The following is a 17,631-nucleotide window of genomic DNA, read 5'->3' as shown; positions in this document are numbered from 1 at the left end:
TAAACGACAGACGAATAAGTGAGGCGTGTGTGTATACACATATACGAACTCTCTTTCTAGATAATCTTAATAAATTTATTTCCAGTGCTTAGAACAAAAATACAGAACTTCGTGGTGAACTTTGAAAACTGAACCAGCTATAATTCACTATCGACTCAGGGGGCGATTCAAATGAAAGGCTTATTAATTAAATCTCTCGTTACCCAGTGAAAGTAATCAAATCTACCAGATCGCTGATGTTGAACGCAACTACATTTCATACATTTGTCTATCGGTATTAAATGGGTGGATGTCGGGAAGAAGAGGAGGAGGTGTTTCAGTGTGTTCATCGTGGAAATTGATAGCCACCAGTAGCATAACCTAACCCAACACCACGTTGAGTATGAGTGGTGGCACGCGCAACTTCATACTGTTGTTCCATATTGTTAAACATCTCCTCCTGTTTCTTCAGAATATCCGGTTTAGCCCCTACTACCGGAACACTTGGCAGATCGCCCTTGATGCCCATCAAACGTTTGAATTTCGCGGTTACCTTCCCATCTTGATCATGAGTGAAGGTCGTGCCCATCCATGTATTGGCAGTGGAAGCTGCGGTCGACGAGCTGTTACCGTCGTCTGGTTTCGACTGTAAAGAAGAAAAAGACAGCAATGAAGTTGCAGATGCAAACAGCGTTAGCTACTCGCGGACAATATCAATCGTAACGATGCTATATACTCATTGCGTGTCACCTTGTTCGCCCACAGCAGCTTCCTCTTCTGTATCTGCTCCGCGTACTTGCCCTGCGTCGCCGTCGCCAACGGATTGTAATAATTCTGCTCGGTTTGCACGCCGGGCGTTACGGAGTCACCCTCGGGTGGCTTCAACTCTATCCCCAATTTCTCCAGCTGCGCCAACTTGTTCCGTCCCTTCTCCTCCCGGTAGCTCATCGTCCTGAACGGCAGTGGCGCGCGATCCCTCGATCGCGACCTCGACCGCGCGCGATCCTTCTCCTTGTGATAACTCGAACGCTCGTCTCGGTGTCGATCCTTCGACCGGTCATCCCTGGAATGTCGCCGATCCCTCTCCCTGTCGCGGTCCCTACGCCGATCCCTCTCGCGATTTCGATCCCTCCTGTCGTCCCTGTAATGATGATCCTTGTCGCTCCTCTCCCCCCGGTCGTCGCTCTTCTCATCCTTGGACGAGCCGACCGACTTTCGCGACTTGTCTTCGTCTCGCGACTTCCTATCGTCGTCCCTATTTCTCTTCGAATCCCTGCTATCCCTGTGACTGCTGTCACGCTGCTTCCGGTCGTCGTACGAAGAGCGGCGACCTCCTTTGTCGGACACGTGACGGCTACTGCTACTGCGTTCGCTCCGCTCCCCTCGCTTATGATCGTCTTTCGAGCTCGTATGATTCTCAAGATTCTCGGTTCGCCTGTAAAACGATTACGTTCTGCAGGGGTATACCACACAGATGCGTATTATTATTATGTATATAACAGGTGGATAATTTTAATAGAACAAACCACTATCATTTCTTTTTTCTATCACGCACACAGATATATCGAAATATCGCTAGCACCTGTATTATATTAGCAAACCAGCCTACCTCTGGTCTGACGGAGAAGATAAGGACCGAGACGATTCCGTTCTCGAACTAAAGGTAGACTGTGTCACCAGGGGGCTGTTCACACGTTCGCTACTGGATTCCCTGGAGGAATTGTTGTTGTTGCTCTCCTAGAGAAGAGAAAAATCATCAACTTCAATATGACTCCCTTGTGTATTTCACTAAATATAGAAATAGCTCTTAATTTCCTAGCGCAAAAGCTATTTCGAGATATACAGAAGTTCAATACACGCAAAGTTGGATCTTTCCGAGAGTAAATAATAATACCGTATGCCAGAAGAACTCATAATTCACAAGTTTACAAAGAACGCTCTAACATAGGACATTAAGAGGTAACACAAAGTAATTTCTCTCTACAGAATCGGAAATTCGTTTTCTCGCATCCTTGGTTGTACTTGATACAAAAGTTCGGTGACACGCAAATCTTCACGTGTTGCTAGATTCTATCTATAAATCATGTATACATGTTTGTATGTTAATTACCAGTAGGCAAATGGAACCAACGTACGAGACAACTGTGTGTTGCAAGAAAGAGAGAGGAATATGAGGGCCCTTCACATCAATCTGCTTCCGCAGTTAGTATCACCCGACTATATTTTTGTACTTGTGGTTTCTTTTTGATGGTGATGTTTTGTTAGTGTTACCTTCTGTCAGCTTCCTCTACTCACCTATGTCTTCTGAATAGGACTTGGGGGTAGTCTTGAAAGACCCTCACACAGCATAGACCTTGCCGAGATGCGTAGATATTGTATCATGTATTACCAACAGAGCTACGTGTTAATATTGTCTCACGAAATGGCACTATTCCCATTTACTTATTATTTAAATTTTAATTATGTCAATGATTACAGCCTGATTATATCCTGCGTTCGGTAAGGTTTCAAGGTCTTGTCTTATTCATGTCTCAACTGCAAGTTACTAGAGGCTAATTCTTTTACCCAGCTATTAATTCACGAATGAATTCAACCGTGTGCCATGTGACAATCGGATCAGAAATATTGTCAACGCTAGGAATGGTGCTTCTGCTCCTCACAGACCACACTTGCTTGTCACAGATAACTTTAATTGATCATCATTTTATTGACATGACCTTGTAAAACCAGATATTAGCCTCTTTACGTATCAGGCCTAAGACTTTGCATGTATATACAGCACCCATAAAGTCACAGCGGTATCTTCTTAGGCTTTGTCCGAATGTTTCGTACTTAACGCTAAGTAAGGATCATGGTGTGTGCTTTTACTATACCTCACTCATGTCCATTTGTACCGGGTCGTAGTTGGCATCGCTGGCCCTCCTATTTGTCTCTTCCTGCTCTTGAATAGGTGTCTTGAGAGAAAGAGAGAGAGAACACAGACAAGAAAGATATGAGATATCAAAGAAGTACGAATCCTATCTATCGCTAGTCACAACGATAGACATGGGATCATACATTTTATATATATATATACATATATATATTCCTGTTTTGTTTCTATACATTATGCAGCCCACAAATAACGCGAGGAAAATTCACCGCATCTTGTACGCACGATCTCGAGGAAAAATATTTCTTCCGAACAAACGATACGCGGTACTCCGGTATTGGGAATCCGCGCGTACCGGGAAATAATATTTATCGAATGAATGCGCATAGAAAGGGGCCATGTTGAAGCGGTATACGTTGCTATCGCAAAGCGTCTTGAGCAACGACGAGCGAGATCCGGGCTGTTGAGAACGCATTTCGCTCGTTTCTCCGCGAGCTGCTCACCTTCGCATCGTCCGAATTGTTACTGTTGTCGCCGTCGCTGGCGTAATTCGCCAAAGAATCCATAGCGGCGTACGAACAGCCGAACTGATCAACTAACACGAACTATCGAACAGAAACGAGGATATCGTCAGCGCTGCTGCGCGGCGCGTCGATCTTAATTCGCTTGATTCGTGCGCGCACGCGCACGCTCGCTATTGGCCGAGCACGGCCAAGTGAAGCTCGAACAGGCTGTATCTACGTACCGTCCGTTCTTTCGACTACCGCTTCTTGTATCTCTCTCTTCTTGCGCATGATCTATTCTCTCTCTCTCTCTCTCTCTTCTTCGACACCTTGGAACGAACCCATTTCATTTTTAATATTTAACAGGAAGAATAATACAGTTATCCCCACAGAAGCTGCAACTGTTTATTTTTAGATTTATGTTTACAACTGGGTTCTCTCTTTCTTTTCTACCAGGAATATACGTTGTTCCATTTTTAACAAGTTTCCTTATATATTACTTATGGTAAGTTTTCAAAGGAATTTGGAACTGCTCCTTGTTTTATCTTTCTCTTCTCGTTAGTTGCGTATCTCGTATATTCTAGTTCAGACTTTCCTTTCTTTTAAAATATATAAGAAAATCGAAAAGTTTGCGGACCGTTTTTGATGATTTTGAGAAGAGGAGAGTCGGAAATTAACTTAACATAAAGTATTCCCGTCGATTCGTCCTGACACAGCTGATTTTCCTGACGGCTGCGAGTATATTCGCACGTATCGGATTACCATCGTGTGAACGTGAGTATACCGAAGGGGTTAACGAGCGTTCTCTCTCCGCGCGCGCACGTGCGATCGACGGTATAAAAATAACGGATTTTTTTCTGTATAACGTTGAGAGACTACGACGCACGTGTCTCTGCACTTTCTCGTCTCGTTGGTATTTTCTCACCATTATAATGCAATTGTAATTTCTCATCGAATGGAAGTGGAAGATTAACGAAAGGAACAGGTGGATGGATGTGTGTCGGCCAACGCATGAGACGATGTGAGTGAGAAAATTGTTAACGAGAGATCTGCGAGGTGTAAACACGCGACACTTCTGACTTCCTCTCGCTCGAAACATATCATTAGCGTTAAATTACAGTCTCTCTCATATATTATTATTTGTTGCTTTTTTCTCACATACTCCAAGCGGCTATTTTTCCAACGTTTCTGCACATTTTAAAAAACATTTGTGTTTAAGTCGGCTCTTGTTCAATCATTAAATTGTCAATATAGCCGTATATTAATCTGTGTTTATATTATAACATATTGTGTTGGTTATTTTATTATTTTGAATTGATATTCAATATGTGTAAATATTAAAGTAATGCATTTTATACTTCAGTTTCATTAACGCTTAATATTATGGGTATTTATTTTGTGTTAATTTTAATTATTGGCATAATATTCGTATTACTTTTCCATATATTCATCTTGTGTAAAATTCGCACAAAAGCTCGTGTGGACCGTCTGGACAATATGTTAAATTTATAAATTTAATATACATTTTTTTAGCGCGATTTTAAATCAAAATTAGCCGGTATGAATCGCGATAAGTTAAGTGAATAAGGTAAGATTGCCCGTCGTTACTCAAAACGTTACGATTTAACGGATGAAACGGAGAATCGATCAAGTGGCGGTTAATTAGTGTCAACACGATCTACCTTGGACCGATTGTATCGCAAGTTAGAACATCTTTGTCTGTGGAAACCAGGACGCTCGGTCGATACAATCAAGAGATCGCACGTTTATATATCGTCGAGTTATACATCATCGAGAAGAGCTATATACTTGACCGAACGCATCGGGGATGTGAATATAATCGGGGGACCGATGTGCAAGGGGGATTTCAGCGGTTCTCTCGGGCCCGGGAGCGTCGTAACGATTCGCGCGAAGCATCGAGGAAAGAAGTTCCTGCGAAAGAAAGAGAGAGAGAGAGAGAGAGAGGAGGAGGAGCGTCACGGGCACGAGCGAGAAAAGTGCGCAAACCTGGGGACGGAGTGCACACGTACGTACACGTGCGTACGTACAGTTATTTCTATAAACACTCGTGTGCATTACGGCACTTCCACCTTCCACTTCTCGAGTCGTTACTTTACATCCTAAAGAGCTACTTGAGAAACACGATAAGATCCTCTTATTTCAACCGTCTGCGCTATAATTTTATCTAAACTACGCCAGTTTTTCATCATTTGTCGTTTGCTACTTGCAAAACCCATCGACAAAAAGGAATAACACGATCAGCCCGATATCAGTAGTGTCTCATGAAAGCTATTTCTCGTCGCTCGAAGTTTCATTTTCAGGTCGAGTATTCTGATTAATTAGAGGGGAATCGAAGGGGCCGTGCGGATTAGGACAGACAAGAAGTGCCTCAACGCGACACACACACACACACACATAAAACACGTGTGAGAGAATCGATAGATCGTTTCGATCGGATTCGCGAAGGCAGCGGGAACGCAGAATGCCGCGCTATCTCCGAATATTAACGGGAGTAACTGTACGTACACACGGGGAACGTTCTCGGCATCGACGCCGCGCGCGGAGCTGCGCCGCGCCGTGGCACGGGGCGAACCACCGGGACGCAACAGTCGCTCGCCGGACTTGGTGCTGGAGTGTTGCCGTCGTCGTCGTCGTGTAGCGTACCGTGGCCGCGCGTTTAGCTAGTTGCGCTACACAGCCTCGTGATTATTTACTGTGATATCGCTTTCTTCCCGGACTACTCGATCGTTGTCTGTTTTCCGAAGCGAATTAAAACGCACCCACGCAGATCGCCCAGGTTGCTCCCGACCAGGTAAGTAAATCGTGCGATCTCGCGCGGAGGATTCGCGAGGGATGCGATCGCGCGGCGCGACCGCCTCCCGGGTTGCTTGCACCTCGATGACCTCGGGGGGAGAGGGGGTGCACAATGTGGGTTAGCGTTACGTCCGATCCCATCGTCGTCGTCGTCGTCGTTTTCCGTGCCCGCATATACGCGACAACGACGGACGGTCAGCGCCCGGGGAGCACGATCTCTCTCTCCTTTTCTCTCTTTCTCCCTCCGGGAGGGGGTTTCTTCCCTCCGGGAAGAATCGGTCGAGCGAGGTGCGATCGAAGTGCAACTGGTCCCGAGGGCTCGTCTCGCGCTATGTAGGTTACCATTAATCCCGATTAAACTCATCTCCCCTTCCCTGCGTGCGGCGTGGGTACTGCTGTGATCTAGAAAATGAAAGCGAACGGTCGATCGCAATTGAATGATCGGTGTAATCGCGATTCGTAGGATAACGCTAACTGGCGCTAATCCCGTTTTCCCCGATCGTGATGGAAAATTTGAGGAAATTTTGCCGATTCGCCGAAACACCGTCGAGAGAGTGAGAAAGAGAGAGAAAGAAAGAGAAAAAATCACGTTGCGTGATTTCGTTCTTGTTGTATTTTATATTATTTTCTTCGTATTACACGCACGTACACGCGCTGAAAACCATCGATCGTCCGGAAAACGCTCGATTCCACCGCAGGTGGAAGCACAGAATCCCAGAGAGGTCAACGTACCCGTCAATGGAGCCGTTCACAGCTTCATTTTCGAGCAAACTAGATAGCGAGGCAAGTTTCGCTCTCCCGAGGGAAGAAAGAGAGAGAGAGAGAGAGAGAGGCGGTAGTAGGTAGCAGTATTCTCAAATGCAGCTCTCTGATAACGCGATCGAAGCAACCCGGCGAAGCAACTCCCGTCCCGCCGCCGCCGGAGTGTCGTGCCGCTGATTCTCTCTCGTTCCACTCGAATCTACGTGACCTGTTTCCCCCGTTGGTGAAATCAGCGCCAATTGTTTCAAACGGGCGACATCCTCCGGCAGTTTCGACCGACGATTTCCCGAATCCTCGAACGATAATTAAGCTCGAGGTGTTCTCGCCCCGACGAGCGCCTTCGGCCGATCGGAACGTCCGATATTGTACACCGATATTGCGGAAGTGCATCCCTCAGACCGGCGTTTCCCAGCTTCGTGTTCTCGTACGTGCTCGCATACGTTCGTTGCTTGTGTCGTCGTCGGTCTCTCGGCGTATCGAGGCGAGATTGTATCGTCGAAGGCGCGTAACTGCGTAACACACCAGCTCGCAGCGCGATCGCGATGTCCGCTTAATCGACGCTCGTGGCGCGGAGATATTTAACGTTACGCGTGACGGTGACGACACGAAACGGTTGGAGGTAGTGATACGTGATGTGCGAGCGTAGCAACGCGTCGTCGGCGCCTTTAATTTTAACGAAACCAGCGTGAGCGATGCTCCCGCTCGGATCTCCGCGGAAATCTCGATCGATCGAGAGAGAGAGAGAGAGAGAGAGCGGCGCGCGAGCTCACCGCATTCGACGGCGGAACGGACGCAACACGAACGACCTGTCGGCAAAAAGCGTCACGAGTGTGTGCGCGGAAAGCTCGACGTGTGAGAACGCGCCCCGGTGCGATCATCTGGCGGTTTCTTTCTACCCGGTGCGCTGCTAGTGGTGGCGATGGCGGTGGTGGTCACTCGCCTTTCGTGACCCGCGATGGATGATGCCGCCGTTGCACCACTATACGCTCGCGCTAATCGTTTCCGCGAGCGCCGGGTGAGAATCCTCTCCTGCGAAGCGACTTCTCAGGGGGGAATCGCGCGCGCCTCTCTCTCTCTCTCTCTTTCTCTCGCGAAGACAATAAGCGCATCACTCACGACACGAATTTACGGCACACATATGCGTGATATCGCGGAGAAAATGTGAAGAAGAACCTTCCTTCCTCCTCGTCGATCTTATAGACGTAGGCTTATGCCGGAACGAAGCGCTATAGCATGAATGTTGGTCGCTTCCGAGGCGAAACGACGAGGGAAGCGTGCATCTCGGCGCTAAACATGCGATAGGAGGATGAATTACGCTCGAGTTTGGTATCGACCGGCGGCCGCGTACCATCCGGTTCCATCGGCGAGAGAGCCGCCCGCGGAGGAGCGTTTCAGGGATCCCAAGCATTTTCCTTGAGAATAATTGCGGGAGTTAGGCGCACGTAGATAAATAATCCGGAGGGACAAAGCAAATTTCTCTCACGCTTATGTCGTGCAGCAAACAGATAAATTCTTCCTCTTTCTGCTCTTTTCGTTTTCCCCAGAAGATCATCAATTTCCAGCCGCGATGTACCTGTGGAAATTCGCGCGCAGTATTTATTCTCGTCCTCTTCCTCCCTCCCTTTCACGAACGTTCGCAATTTGCACGGGGGAATAATGTGAGATATCGAGAGCACGGACAAGGAAGCTGGATCGATTCGAGTATATCGTCACTGCCAGAAAACGATCGAGCCGGCCGGTGAGGCGCGCACTGTCGCGAACCAGTTCGTAGGACTTCCACACCGCCACCTTATCACGGCGGGATCTTCCCGCTCTAATACATACGCACGTGTACGTACACCGTGCCATTATGCCAGCGGGCAAGAGTAACGCTCTCGTGTCACTCCGCGCGTAACGCGAGCGTTCGCCCGGCGACCTAAGCGCTCTCGCCCGTAGGGCGGTTGCACCGGCTGAACGGCGCGCTTACCGCGATTTAGAAGTGCGTAAACTTTGCGAACATGCGTTACAAATTTCCCCAGACCCTTCCCGGACGATTGTCCAGAGAATTCGCGCGTCAAAGAGAGGCCCGCGAATTTGTCACGGGCACGAACCCGTTCAGCGTCTTAAGACGAACTTAATACGATCTTAAACATAAAATTTGACTATGAATACCGGTCTGAGCGTTAAATTGTAACGCAATTTCTGGCAAAATGCGTTACTAACACTACCGGGTGCTGCAATTTCGGGGGATTTAAGCGTTGTTACGATTTTCGACAGCGGAATGCCTTCTGAGAAATTATGCGTTTTATATTTTACCGCTTAGTAAAGACTTGCTATATTTATTCTAGATGCGAAGTAAATGCATCTCGCAATTGACAGACGCGTCTCGTTCTCCCGTCGAAATATTTTACATATTGATTTTTCCCGTTGATATACGCGTGGAGATTATATTTTCCACTGTGAAATCGCCCACGAATATCTTGCGCGATCTTGCTACACAAGTTTCTCGTTTTCTCGAAGCTCGTTCTTTCTATCGGTCGTTCCTTCCATCTCTCGACTCACGTCGCTCACTCTTTCTCTCTCCCTCTCAATCTTCCTCCGTTTCCTCTCCTCTCTCTTTTTCCTTCTCGCGCTCGTGATCCGACATCGCCGCGGTTCCGTTATCCGCGGTAAATACATGCTCTGGGCATCCTGTACGTTTTACCTCCGGAGAAAATAAACAGCATGCGGCGTGGCATCGATTGTACGTTATTGACACCGTATATACATGCACGATCGGACTGAAAAACTGAGTGACTAGGCGGAATCAAACCCCGCACTTTTAGGCCGCGCTTAAACCAACAACTTTTTTCCACCGATCGCTATTTATAACGGTATAGCGGCCAAGTGTCGTGACAATAATAGATCAAGATTGAACTATCAATCAACTAGCGGCGATTAAATCAAGCAGTTGTGCTTCCACGAATTGTCGGTAATCGAGAGTATCGAGAGTTTAATAAGACAAAAACATGACGCGCAGAGCAGGACAGACTGGTCGTTATCGATGTGAAAGATATGATAACATCTGTCTTGATCATATAATTACATGTATTATATTTTGTTTGTTTTTTTTTTCTAAATTTTGCGTCGAGAGACACCACGAACGCATCAATTTCCCCGACGCTGAAAGTATGTGTGTTCGGTGTATACCGAAAGTATTTGGATCGCTGGGCGAATTCGCTATTTTCATGCGGAATTCCGGAGAGGACGTTATTGCACACTGAAGATCACAATATCGACAGTGGCCCCGTCTTGCGGCGATGGCACTGCCATTGTCCCGCGAAACTTCGCGGAACGAACGAAATCGGTTATTGGAAAAGTACCGGCGCGTCTACCGGTCGTCTCTCTTGCGTGGCTTCGCGAAAGTTTCTTCCACTTATTTCGCGACGGAACTTTCAATCGTGCCGACGATACGGTACTGGTCGTCGTGCGCGAATTCACATAAGAGCGCACGATAGACAGAAGAAGTCGTCGTATTGTTCCGCGTAATTATAAACAATTTCGCGAGAAATCCCGGCGAAAGTTTCCGACCGGTAGTTCGGGGATTCTTCGTTTCTCCTGAAAACTCCGTGCGATCGATTGCCGGGAGCAAACGCGCTCGCACTCTTGCGTTGGGTTACCCGGGGCTTTCAAGCACCGTGTTTCCGCGTCGAAATTTGGCTACTTTGATTCTCTTAAAGATAACTCGTGCCTTCGATGCCTATAGAACGGTAAAGACTTACTTTTATCATCGATACGTAAATATGCGGGAAATACGGGAAAATTCGGGGAAAACCCGACGTCACGATCATTTCTTTAGTAACATGCGTTTGTATCGCGCATATCGGTGCATATATTCACAAACATATACCTGATCTAGGCAGCCCCAGGTAAAAGCGTTATAAGCGTGAAACCGTCAAAGCGTGAGAAGCGATTAATTTCTTCATAACTTACTTATACATTATGTAAGTTCGATTGATATTCTCTTGCTACACTGTCAAAGCCGTGTGTCATGAATTATATTTATAAACATTTAGCAAATAGATTTGTCGAGCTTCTTCCTGTCGTATCATTACCTTTCCACCAGTATTGTCACCGACCGATCCTGCTTTAAAGGTTCAACCGTAAGACCGGGATGTAGCAGCGGCGGCGGGTATATCGCCGCGATCTGAGCCTTCCTCGTTCTACAACTCGCGGTAATTCGCGGCATACTTGTGATACAACGCACTTCCTGGCTTCTTAATTCAGTTGAATGAACGCAACGTAAAATCGTTCGTACGCGGAGTCCTTCACGAGGTCTCTCTCAACCGGAGGTCCGCTCAAACGGTCTCGCGCGAGCCCATTGGATCACGCGAGAGCGGAATCACGCCGTAAAATCGGACAATTATTCAGCGCGCAGCGTATATTTCTATAGAGCGTGCTCGGGAAGCAAGTTCTCCCGGGAAGTAATTCCTCCTGCCGGGAGCCCGCCGTCCGAGGGGTGCAGCAGTCCCGTGAGCGAGGTGGTGGGGAGGGAGAGGAAGGGGGAGGGTTGATGGGGCGGAATTAGGTGCTCGGCTTGAACGTGCAACGGGCTTGAATGAGTAATTCTCATCGATCGTGAAATCTGTGCAGGCTCGCGCGTCGCACCGCTGCCTCTCAATTGAATCGCTGATTCGTCGCGAAGGGTCGCGGGACTCGACTTTTTTCCGGCCGGTGTGTGCCGCACGCGGTTTTGCGTGCGCGTATACACGCGCGCGCGTAGCGCACGTCTACCGTTCGCGCGGTGCGGAAATCGCGCGCGTAAATCAGTTGCGCGATGATTACGATTCCGGATAAAAATAGTACCGCGTGTATTCGCGGCTGTGTAAACCGTCCTCTCTTTTACCGTAGGCGCGTGGTCGCATACCGGCCGGTGTGCGGAGGCGCTTTTATCTCTTTTCCTTTTCTGTTCTACTCGCGTAGCGTACGGCCGGCGTGTACACGCGATTTCCTCCTCCGTACGTACGCGAGTTCCTCCGGAGAGCGGGACCACCGACGGGCTTGTTCTTTTCTTTTGAAAAACGGCGGATTCAATGGAGAGGAAAGGTTACGGAGAGCGACCTCGCGTCATCGCCCGGTATAGAAACAACCTTGAAGCGCACGGGCAGGCTGATCTGCATTCTGGTTATCAAACTTACGACCGCGGCTCTCGATGCGTATGACGGCATTAATGACGTTTCCCAAGGACGCGCGGGTGATGTTTCTCTAACGACGCAAAGCGAGAAAACTCGCCATCGTCCCGGAGCTCATTCCCTTCATATTTCTTTCTATTTTTTTTTTTCTTTCTATTGAAACAGACACGCCTGCTATTTAGTTAGTCGTTATTACACGGACAAAATTCCAATTCAATTTCGTTCAATTAAATAGACGTCGTATTAAAATTCTTCATCAGTCTAAAAACATCCACTTTTTCCTTTTTTCAGTTTTTATCTCTCGCATCATCTTCTTTAATGTCTTCATTTTAATCTTCTTTAACACGCAAACTGATGAGCCGGCAGAATTCGCGCGACGACACGAGGCAAGCCGCAGAGCCAATTAGCGAAAACGCGAGAGAACAAGAATAATAATTTCGATAATTTCAAACATCAACCTTTCCGAAAGGGAAGAAACAGGGGAAAAGTTCCCGCTATAACACTCTCCTTCATTCTCCCTTTAAAGTCTTCCTCGTCAAGTGTGTCACGAAGTTATCGATCCCATTCGTACGTATAAATCGCGGATATCGAATTATATCCCGACGCCTTTTATCTCTTTCCCCGAGAAGTCCACGCGCTTAGCCTCTCTCCCGCCGAAGGTGTCCGTCACACCGACGCGTTTCCTGTGTACACACCGGCGCAAACACACATTCTGGCCGTTAAATACCTCACGTTTCCCCGTTATCGACTCGCGGAGAGAAAGACGAAGGTCCGATGCGCGGTCTTCCGCGTCGAAAAGCGTCGGGTGCCCTTCGTCGGACGGGCGGAAGTGCGCACCCACCGAGACGGCCGTGGAGCTAATGAAGAAGTAAAAATCGCCGCGTTGCCGGCTTAATCACCGTAATACCCCGTGATTACCACCCACCCAGCCAGGTCGGATCATCAACGTGTCGGCACCGCAACTCGCTGAACGAAGTGATTTCCCTTCAGCACGAAATTCCGTGGGGTCACAGTCGGCTGTGCGCGAGCTCGCGATGAGCTCACGCTTCTACGCTCCGGTGGCTAACAGCTTCTTTCTCCCGCGCGTAATTTCATTAACCCAATTTTGCCGAACGCACGTCGGCCGCGAAAGGTCGTGCGCGCTGACGTTCCTACGTAATAACGATAATCGCGACGCGAACGTGTGTGTCGTCGCGCGACGTCCCGAGAATAATACCGTGCGATATCGGCGATCGGCTCGGACGAGGATACGTGCGACGAAAGAACACGTGGCAGCGCAGAGGAAGTGCTCGTCCTGACCGATTGCCTTGAGAGAAACCGCTCTCGGCAGCAGTCCCTTATCGCGAATAACGAAGGTCAACGTGATCGATTTTCTCATTTCGTTTCATGCGGGCACCACTGTGACCCTCTGCGGTATCCGTGATAATTTGACACACCTGCGATGTAATTAAAAAGGTGGAAAGTTATTAACACAATTACCGCGTCACTCCCTGGTGGATAGTATTCATTAGGTATTATGTTCTTCGAACAACCGATTTCCACTCGACGTTAATCGATATTTGTGACGTATCGAATTTCTTGACGAGGGCCGAACCGTTAATTGCAAAACGCATCGCGCGCCGGTCCGCCGCGTTTCATTCAGTTTCACGGCACGTGTGCGCGATTCAGCCGTGAACGTAATAAAACAGGCTAAATTTAGAGGATCGAGGCATGCACAATCTCTCATGCACACGAGCGTACTGCACGCTTTTGAGGAAAGATTTAATCGGCTCTCAGCGGTATTAAAGGGGAGGTTTATTCGTGCCTACCTACCGGGCGACTCCCTTCCGCGATTTTCTTTTTCACGCGCGGTGTACGGCGACGAACGAAGCGTACCGTTATCGGAATCAAAAAAATGAGGCACGATTGTGCGAATATCCGGATACTTACAAGGACGGATAATAGCCCTCCCCGAAAAAGAGGCTGGAGTGGTCGTCTTCGCCGGTTGGAGAATCTTCCGCTTCTTATCAAAGCGAAGTAGTCTTCGGTTCGCGACAGTTGATGCGTCATTGGAGACGCGTCTGCCTACTTTATGTCTATCCGCGTCTGATTCGCGGAACAATAAGAAATACACGTGTCGATTATTATTATTTTACCGACAGATTAACGTCGAACGTATTTTCATAAATATTCTGTTGTGTGCACCGAGAAAAAGATTTCTTTAGATTTAGTATCTCTGGAAAATCTTTTTCTCGGTGTATGTACAAATTATGGAACCAGATGGAAGGGAAATAATGAGAGGAGCATGGCGATACATATGTGACAAACGTCACATTGATTATTTTGATTTCGCCTCTGATGTGCCAGTCGCGATAATCCTGAGGAGATATTCGTGACTCGGCGATACGAAGCTGGATATTGACGTAATCGGAGACTTGTTGCCGGTGACGCAACGTGGTAGTCTTGTGGAGGACATCGAGATATAAAGAAAGAAGAAAGAAAAAACGCCGCTCGTTTGAAACCGTGGCGTGCCACATTTGCATATGGTGTTTTAAGACCCATTGAATGTCGATGTAGCGACAGATACAAGCGATCGCCTGCAGAAAATTTTTCTTCTTCTCGAATATCGAAACGCTCGAAAACCAAAGGTACATATTTTCGATACATATATATGTATATTTAACAAATAAAAAAATATGGAAGGTAAAAGTTACATGAGAGAAAAAGGCTCTTTGATATTAAATCGATAAAAGGATGGATAGAGCCAATGAGAACGGAAGCACGGATTTTTTCAAATCGATTGATTTATTGATAAAAGAATTACGATTAGAAAATATACAAATACTCAATGATCGATCTATCGCTCTCTACACCAATGCTGCTGATGATTTTGAAAGTTCGAGTTGCTCACACACATACACATAGAGTATTCCGCGTACGGGTGAAGCATCGGCGAAATTAGGACGGGAGATATTATCAGACGTATTTTATTATTGCGCTTAATGTAGACTGTGACTTCCGTCCATTGGAGCGCCGTTCAATGAAGTTAAATTAGATGAATCTCGCCTAGTTAAAAAGCGTCGTTCACACACGCCTATTTATAGCCAGCTGGCATAATGCACGCGTACTCTCTAAATTTTCCCAAGTGTAATCGCACTCAAAACAAGTGAAAAGTGACAGTGTTTTCGCTCGAGGCGATAGTGAAAATACCGCCGCTCGAAATCGCAAGAGAGGATGCTTCGCTTAAACCTAGAGTAGATTCTGACTTCGTTTCAATCGATTCGAGCGAATTTGTTCCCATGACAGTGAGACGGATTAACTCTTCAATTTCGATTGGAAATATTCATCCTATAAGAATCACTCGAATCCAAGTAATTCGGCTGTTACTTCACTTTTCGAGTGAAATTTTATCCCGAGATATTTCGAGAGTGCGGAAATCGCATCACGCAATTTCGATTTCCACGCGTGCAGCTTCTTCGTCGGCCGATCGCCTCTCTCGCGAGCCGCAGCTCGGGAGATGAAATAAACGTCGCGGCGTGGAAGCGGAACTAAATGGAATTTACGTAATCGTGCGTCGCGAGATGTGCGGCGAGATCAGATACGCTGTAGACGTTAACAAACAGACGCGAATCTTTCGGAAGGAAACCCGATACCTTTGGCGGACGTTGGTAGTACTGTAGTTTCGATTTAACTTAATGACGTGCTTTTGCACGCAGCTGGCCGCGGAATTTTGAAGCGTTTGCAGGAATCACGCTTACGAGCGGTAAGCACGACAGTCGCCTCTTTAAGCGTGCAAAAACACCCGTGGCTTCCGTAACTTTGTCGTTAACCCAGTTAGGGACTGCCGTTCCAGTACATGCACCGCACGCTCCAGTCCGCCGTTTCGCAGTCATTCCAGGACCGGCGAACCGATGTCCAGATAAGAGCGCGGCAATGCCACGTCGTAATTGCAATCAATTGCGTTCCTAATTCACAGGATTGAGCGGGAAATATCGCCGCTCGCTCATTAAGACATTCGTCGCGTGTTGTTAGGAGCGAATATAATTTCTCGCTCGAACGGTATCGTTCTTTCTGTTCAATATTTTCTCCTCTCGACTCATAAAAATTATTCTTGAATGACAAAAATGTGTTTTCGGTGGGATGTCTTGTAGAATTTCTTCACGTGTAAGCAAGTTTTATCTTTATATAAGATTATATATTCTTGCTTATATATGAGAACACGAACCTTGAATATAAAAATATGAATTGAACATGAGAATATGAATCTTGAATGTGAGAATATGAACATTTGAATCTCGAACATGAGAATATGAGTCTTGATTTGGCGCTAATTTTTTTCCTCGCACACATGCTTTTGAAAATTACACCGCAAGCATAGTAAAAGAAAAGAAATCAAACGAAAGGGTAACGAAACGACGCTTCGGTCATGTCCGAAAATACATTCTAATATACGAAACGCTCGTGTTTACCGAATCCCCGTCGATATACGCGACATCCCGAAAAATAACAAATCACGAGATTGGATTTATACGGCGGATTTCTCGTCGATTCTCGATGTGAGAGGAGGACACATTTCATCCGACCAGTGTCCTAACGCAGTCTCCTCAGTGTGAGAATTGTCACTTCCCACTTATTCCTCGTGGTTGCTGACCGCGCGAAACTTGCGAGACGGGAGATGCCGGTGGAAGGTAGAGGCGGACATTTAATTACGAGTCGGCGTAGGAGGAGAGGCGCGCGCTGGAGGAACTCCGACGACGATGGTCGTGAGCTATGTAACTATCAAGTGTGCCGCTGCTTATACGTAACGACGACAATTACGACGGCGACGTAATCAATCCGGAATGACAAAGGGGTACGGAGATAAATCGCGCTTACGATGCGACCGTACGATCATTCGCGCTCCCGTATCTGCAGCCTCTCTCACTGCACAGTCGCGATACGAATATAAGGAAAAGAAAAATATTGAAGATGGAACGAGAAAAGATTGAGAGATCGGCAGGATAAAGAAGGAAAGGTCCCCGCTGGTCTTTCAAATGTTTATTTTTCAAGATATAAGATCGAGAAAAAGGGTGTCCTCGAACCCTCGAAAATGGATGATGAAATCAGTGTATTATCACTGAAAAACGGTGGAATCAATAGTAAATGTGTCATCAATTTTCATCTTCATACGATCCAAAGTACAGAAGAAACGTCATTGTCTTTCTCAGTCGTGCGGAGTCGTGCATCTACGATCGACTTTCGTTCCGGAACGTTTCACGTGGGTGAAGGGTTTCTCCAACTTGGCGCGATCTATATCGAGCCGTGATGTGGTTTGCAATTTAACGGGATAGTTTGTTGCCGTCGTAATTAATATATCATAGCTCACAGGCTCGGCGAAAAATCGATCGGCACGACATGCGCACACGTAGACACGACGTCGGTCGCACGCGCCTCGAATGTCCCGAATATTCGCGCGTCTGCATTGGATAGATTGATACGCGCGGCTTGAGCGCATCCGTGTAATCGTGCACGCGCGCTCACCTTGGCACAAATTCTCCCGACGCGTAAAATATAATATATATATATATATATA

The 17,631-nt window shown here is 47.2% G+C and overlaps 2 protein-coding genes across 5 annotated transcripts in view; one reads left to right on the top strand and one right to left on the bottom strand.

Annotated features, from left to right (window-relative positions):
- Positions 1-58: 58 nt before the first annotated feature.
- LOC106750465 (arginine/serine-rich coiled-coil protein 2) lies at positions 59-3,522 on the bottom strand. 2 transcript variants are annotated; one of them, XM_014630835.1, is made up of 5 exons: positions 3,355-3,522; positions 2,853-2,933; positions 1,589-1,716; positions 730-1,414; positions 59-625 (listed from the first exon to the last, which is right to left on the bottom strand). In XM_014630835.1, exons 1-5 carry the CDS (start codon positions 3,415-3,417, stop codon positions 326-328), a joined length of 1,257 nt encoding a protein of 418 aa, XP_014486321.1. In that variant the 5' UTR covers positions 3,418-3,522; the 3' UTR covers positions 59-325. The 2 variants fall into 2 exon arrangements, with proteins under 2 accessions (XP_014486321.1, XP_014486322.1); XM_014630836.1 differs by having other exon boundaries at positions 2,853-2,915.
- A 2,454-nt stretch (positions 3,523-5,976) lies between these two features.
- LOC106750455 overlaps positions 5,977-17,631 on the top strand; it is an 18,557-nt gene continuing 6,902 nt past the window's right edge. For all 3 annotated transcript variants that reach the window (XM_014630823.1, XM_014630824.1, XM_014630822.1), the window contains exon 1: positions 5,977-6,166. The gene's annotated coding sequence lies outside the window, so the exon portion shown is untranslated. The remainder of the gene's footprint in view (positions 6,167-17,631) is intronic.

Source organism: Dinoponera quadriceps, unplaced genomic scaffold (assembly GCF_001313825.1).
Source record: "Dinoponera quadriceps isolate SergipeBrazil2010 unplaced genomic scaffold, ASM131382v1 scaffold5784, whole genome shotgun sequence".
NCBI classification, from domain to species: domain Eukaryota; kingdom Metazoa; phylum Arthropoda; class Insecta; order Hymenoptera; family Formicidae; genus Dinoponera; species Dinoponera quadriceps.
This window is presented reverse-complemented; position numbering and strand designations above follow the sequence as displayed.

Bases quoted from the DNA above. Each gene is read 5' to 3' on its own strand.
- LOC106750465 (XM_014630835.1), bottom strand. From the start codon at position 3,417: ATGGATTCTTTGGCGAATTACGCCAGCGACGGCGACAACAGTAACAAT. The intron at 2,934-3,354 runs GTGAGCAGCTCG...CTTTCTCTCAAG, and splicing joins ACAATTCGGACGATGCGAAG to ACACCTATTCAAGAGCAGGA. The intron at 1,717-2,852 runs GTATAGTAAAAG...TCTCTTCTCTAG, and splicing joins TACAAATGGACATGAGTGAG to GAGAGCAACAACAACAATTC.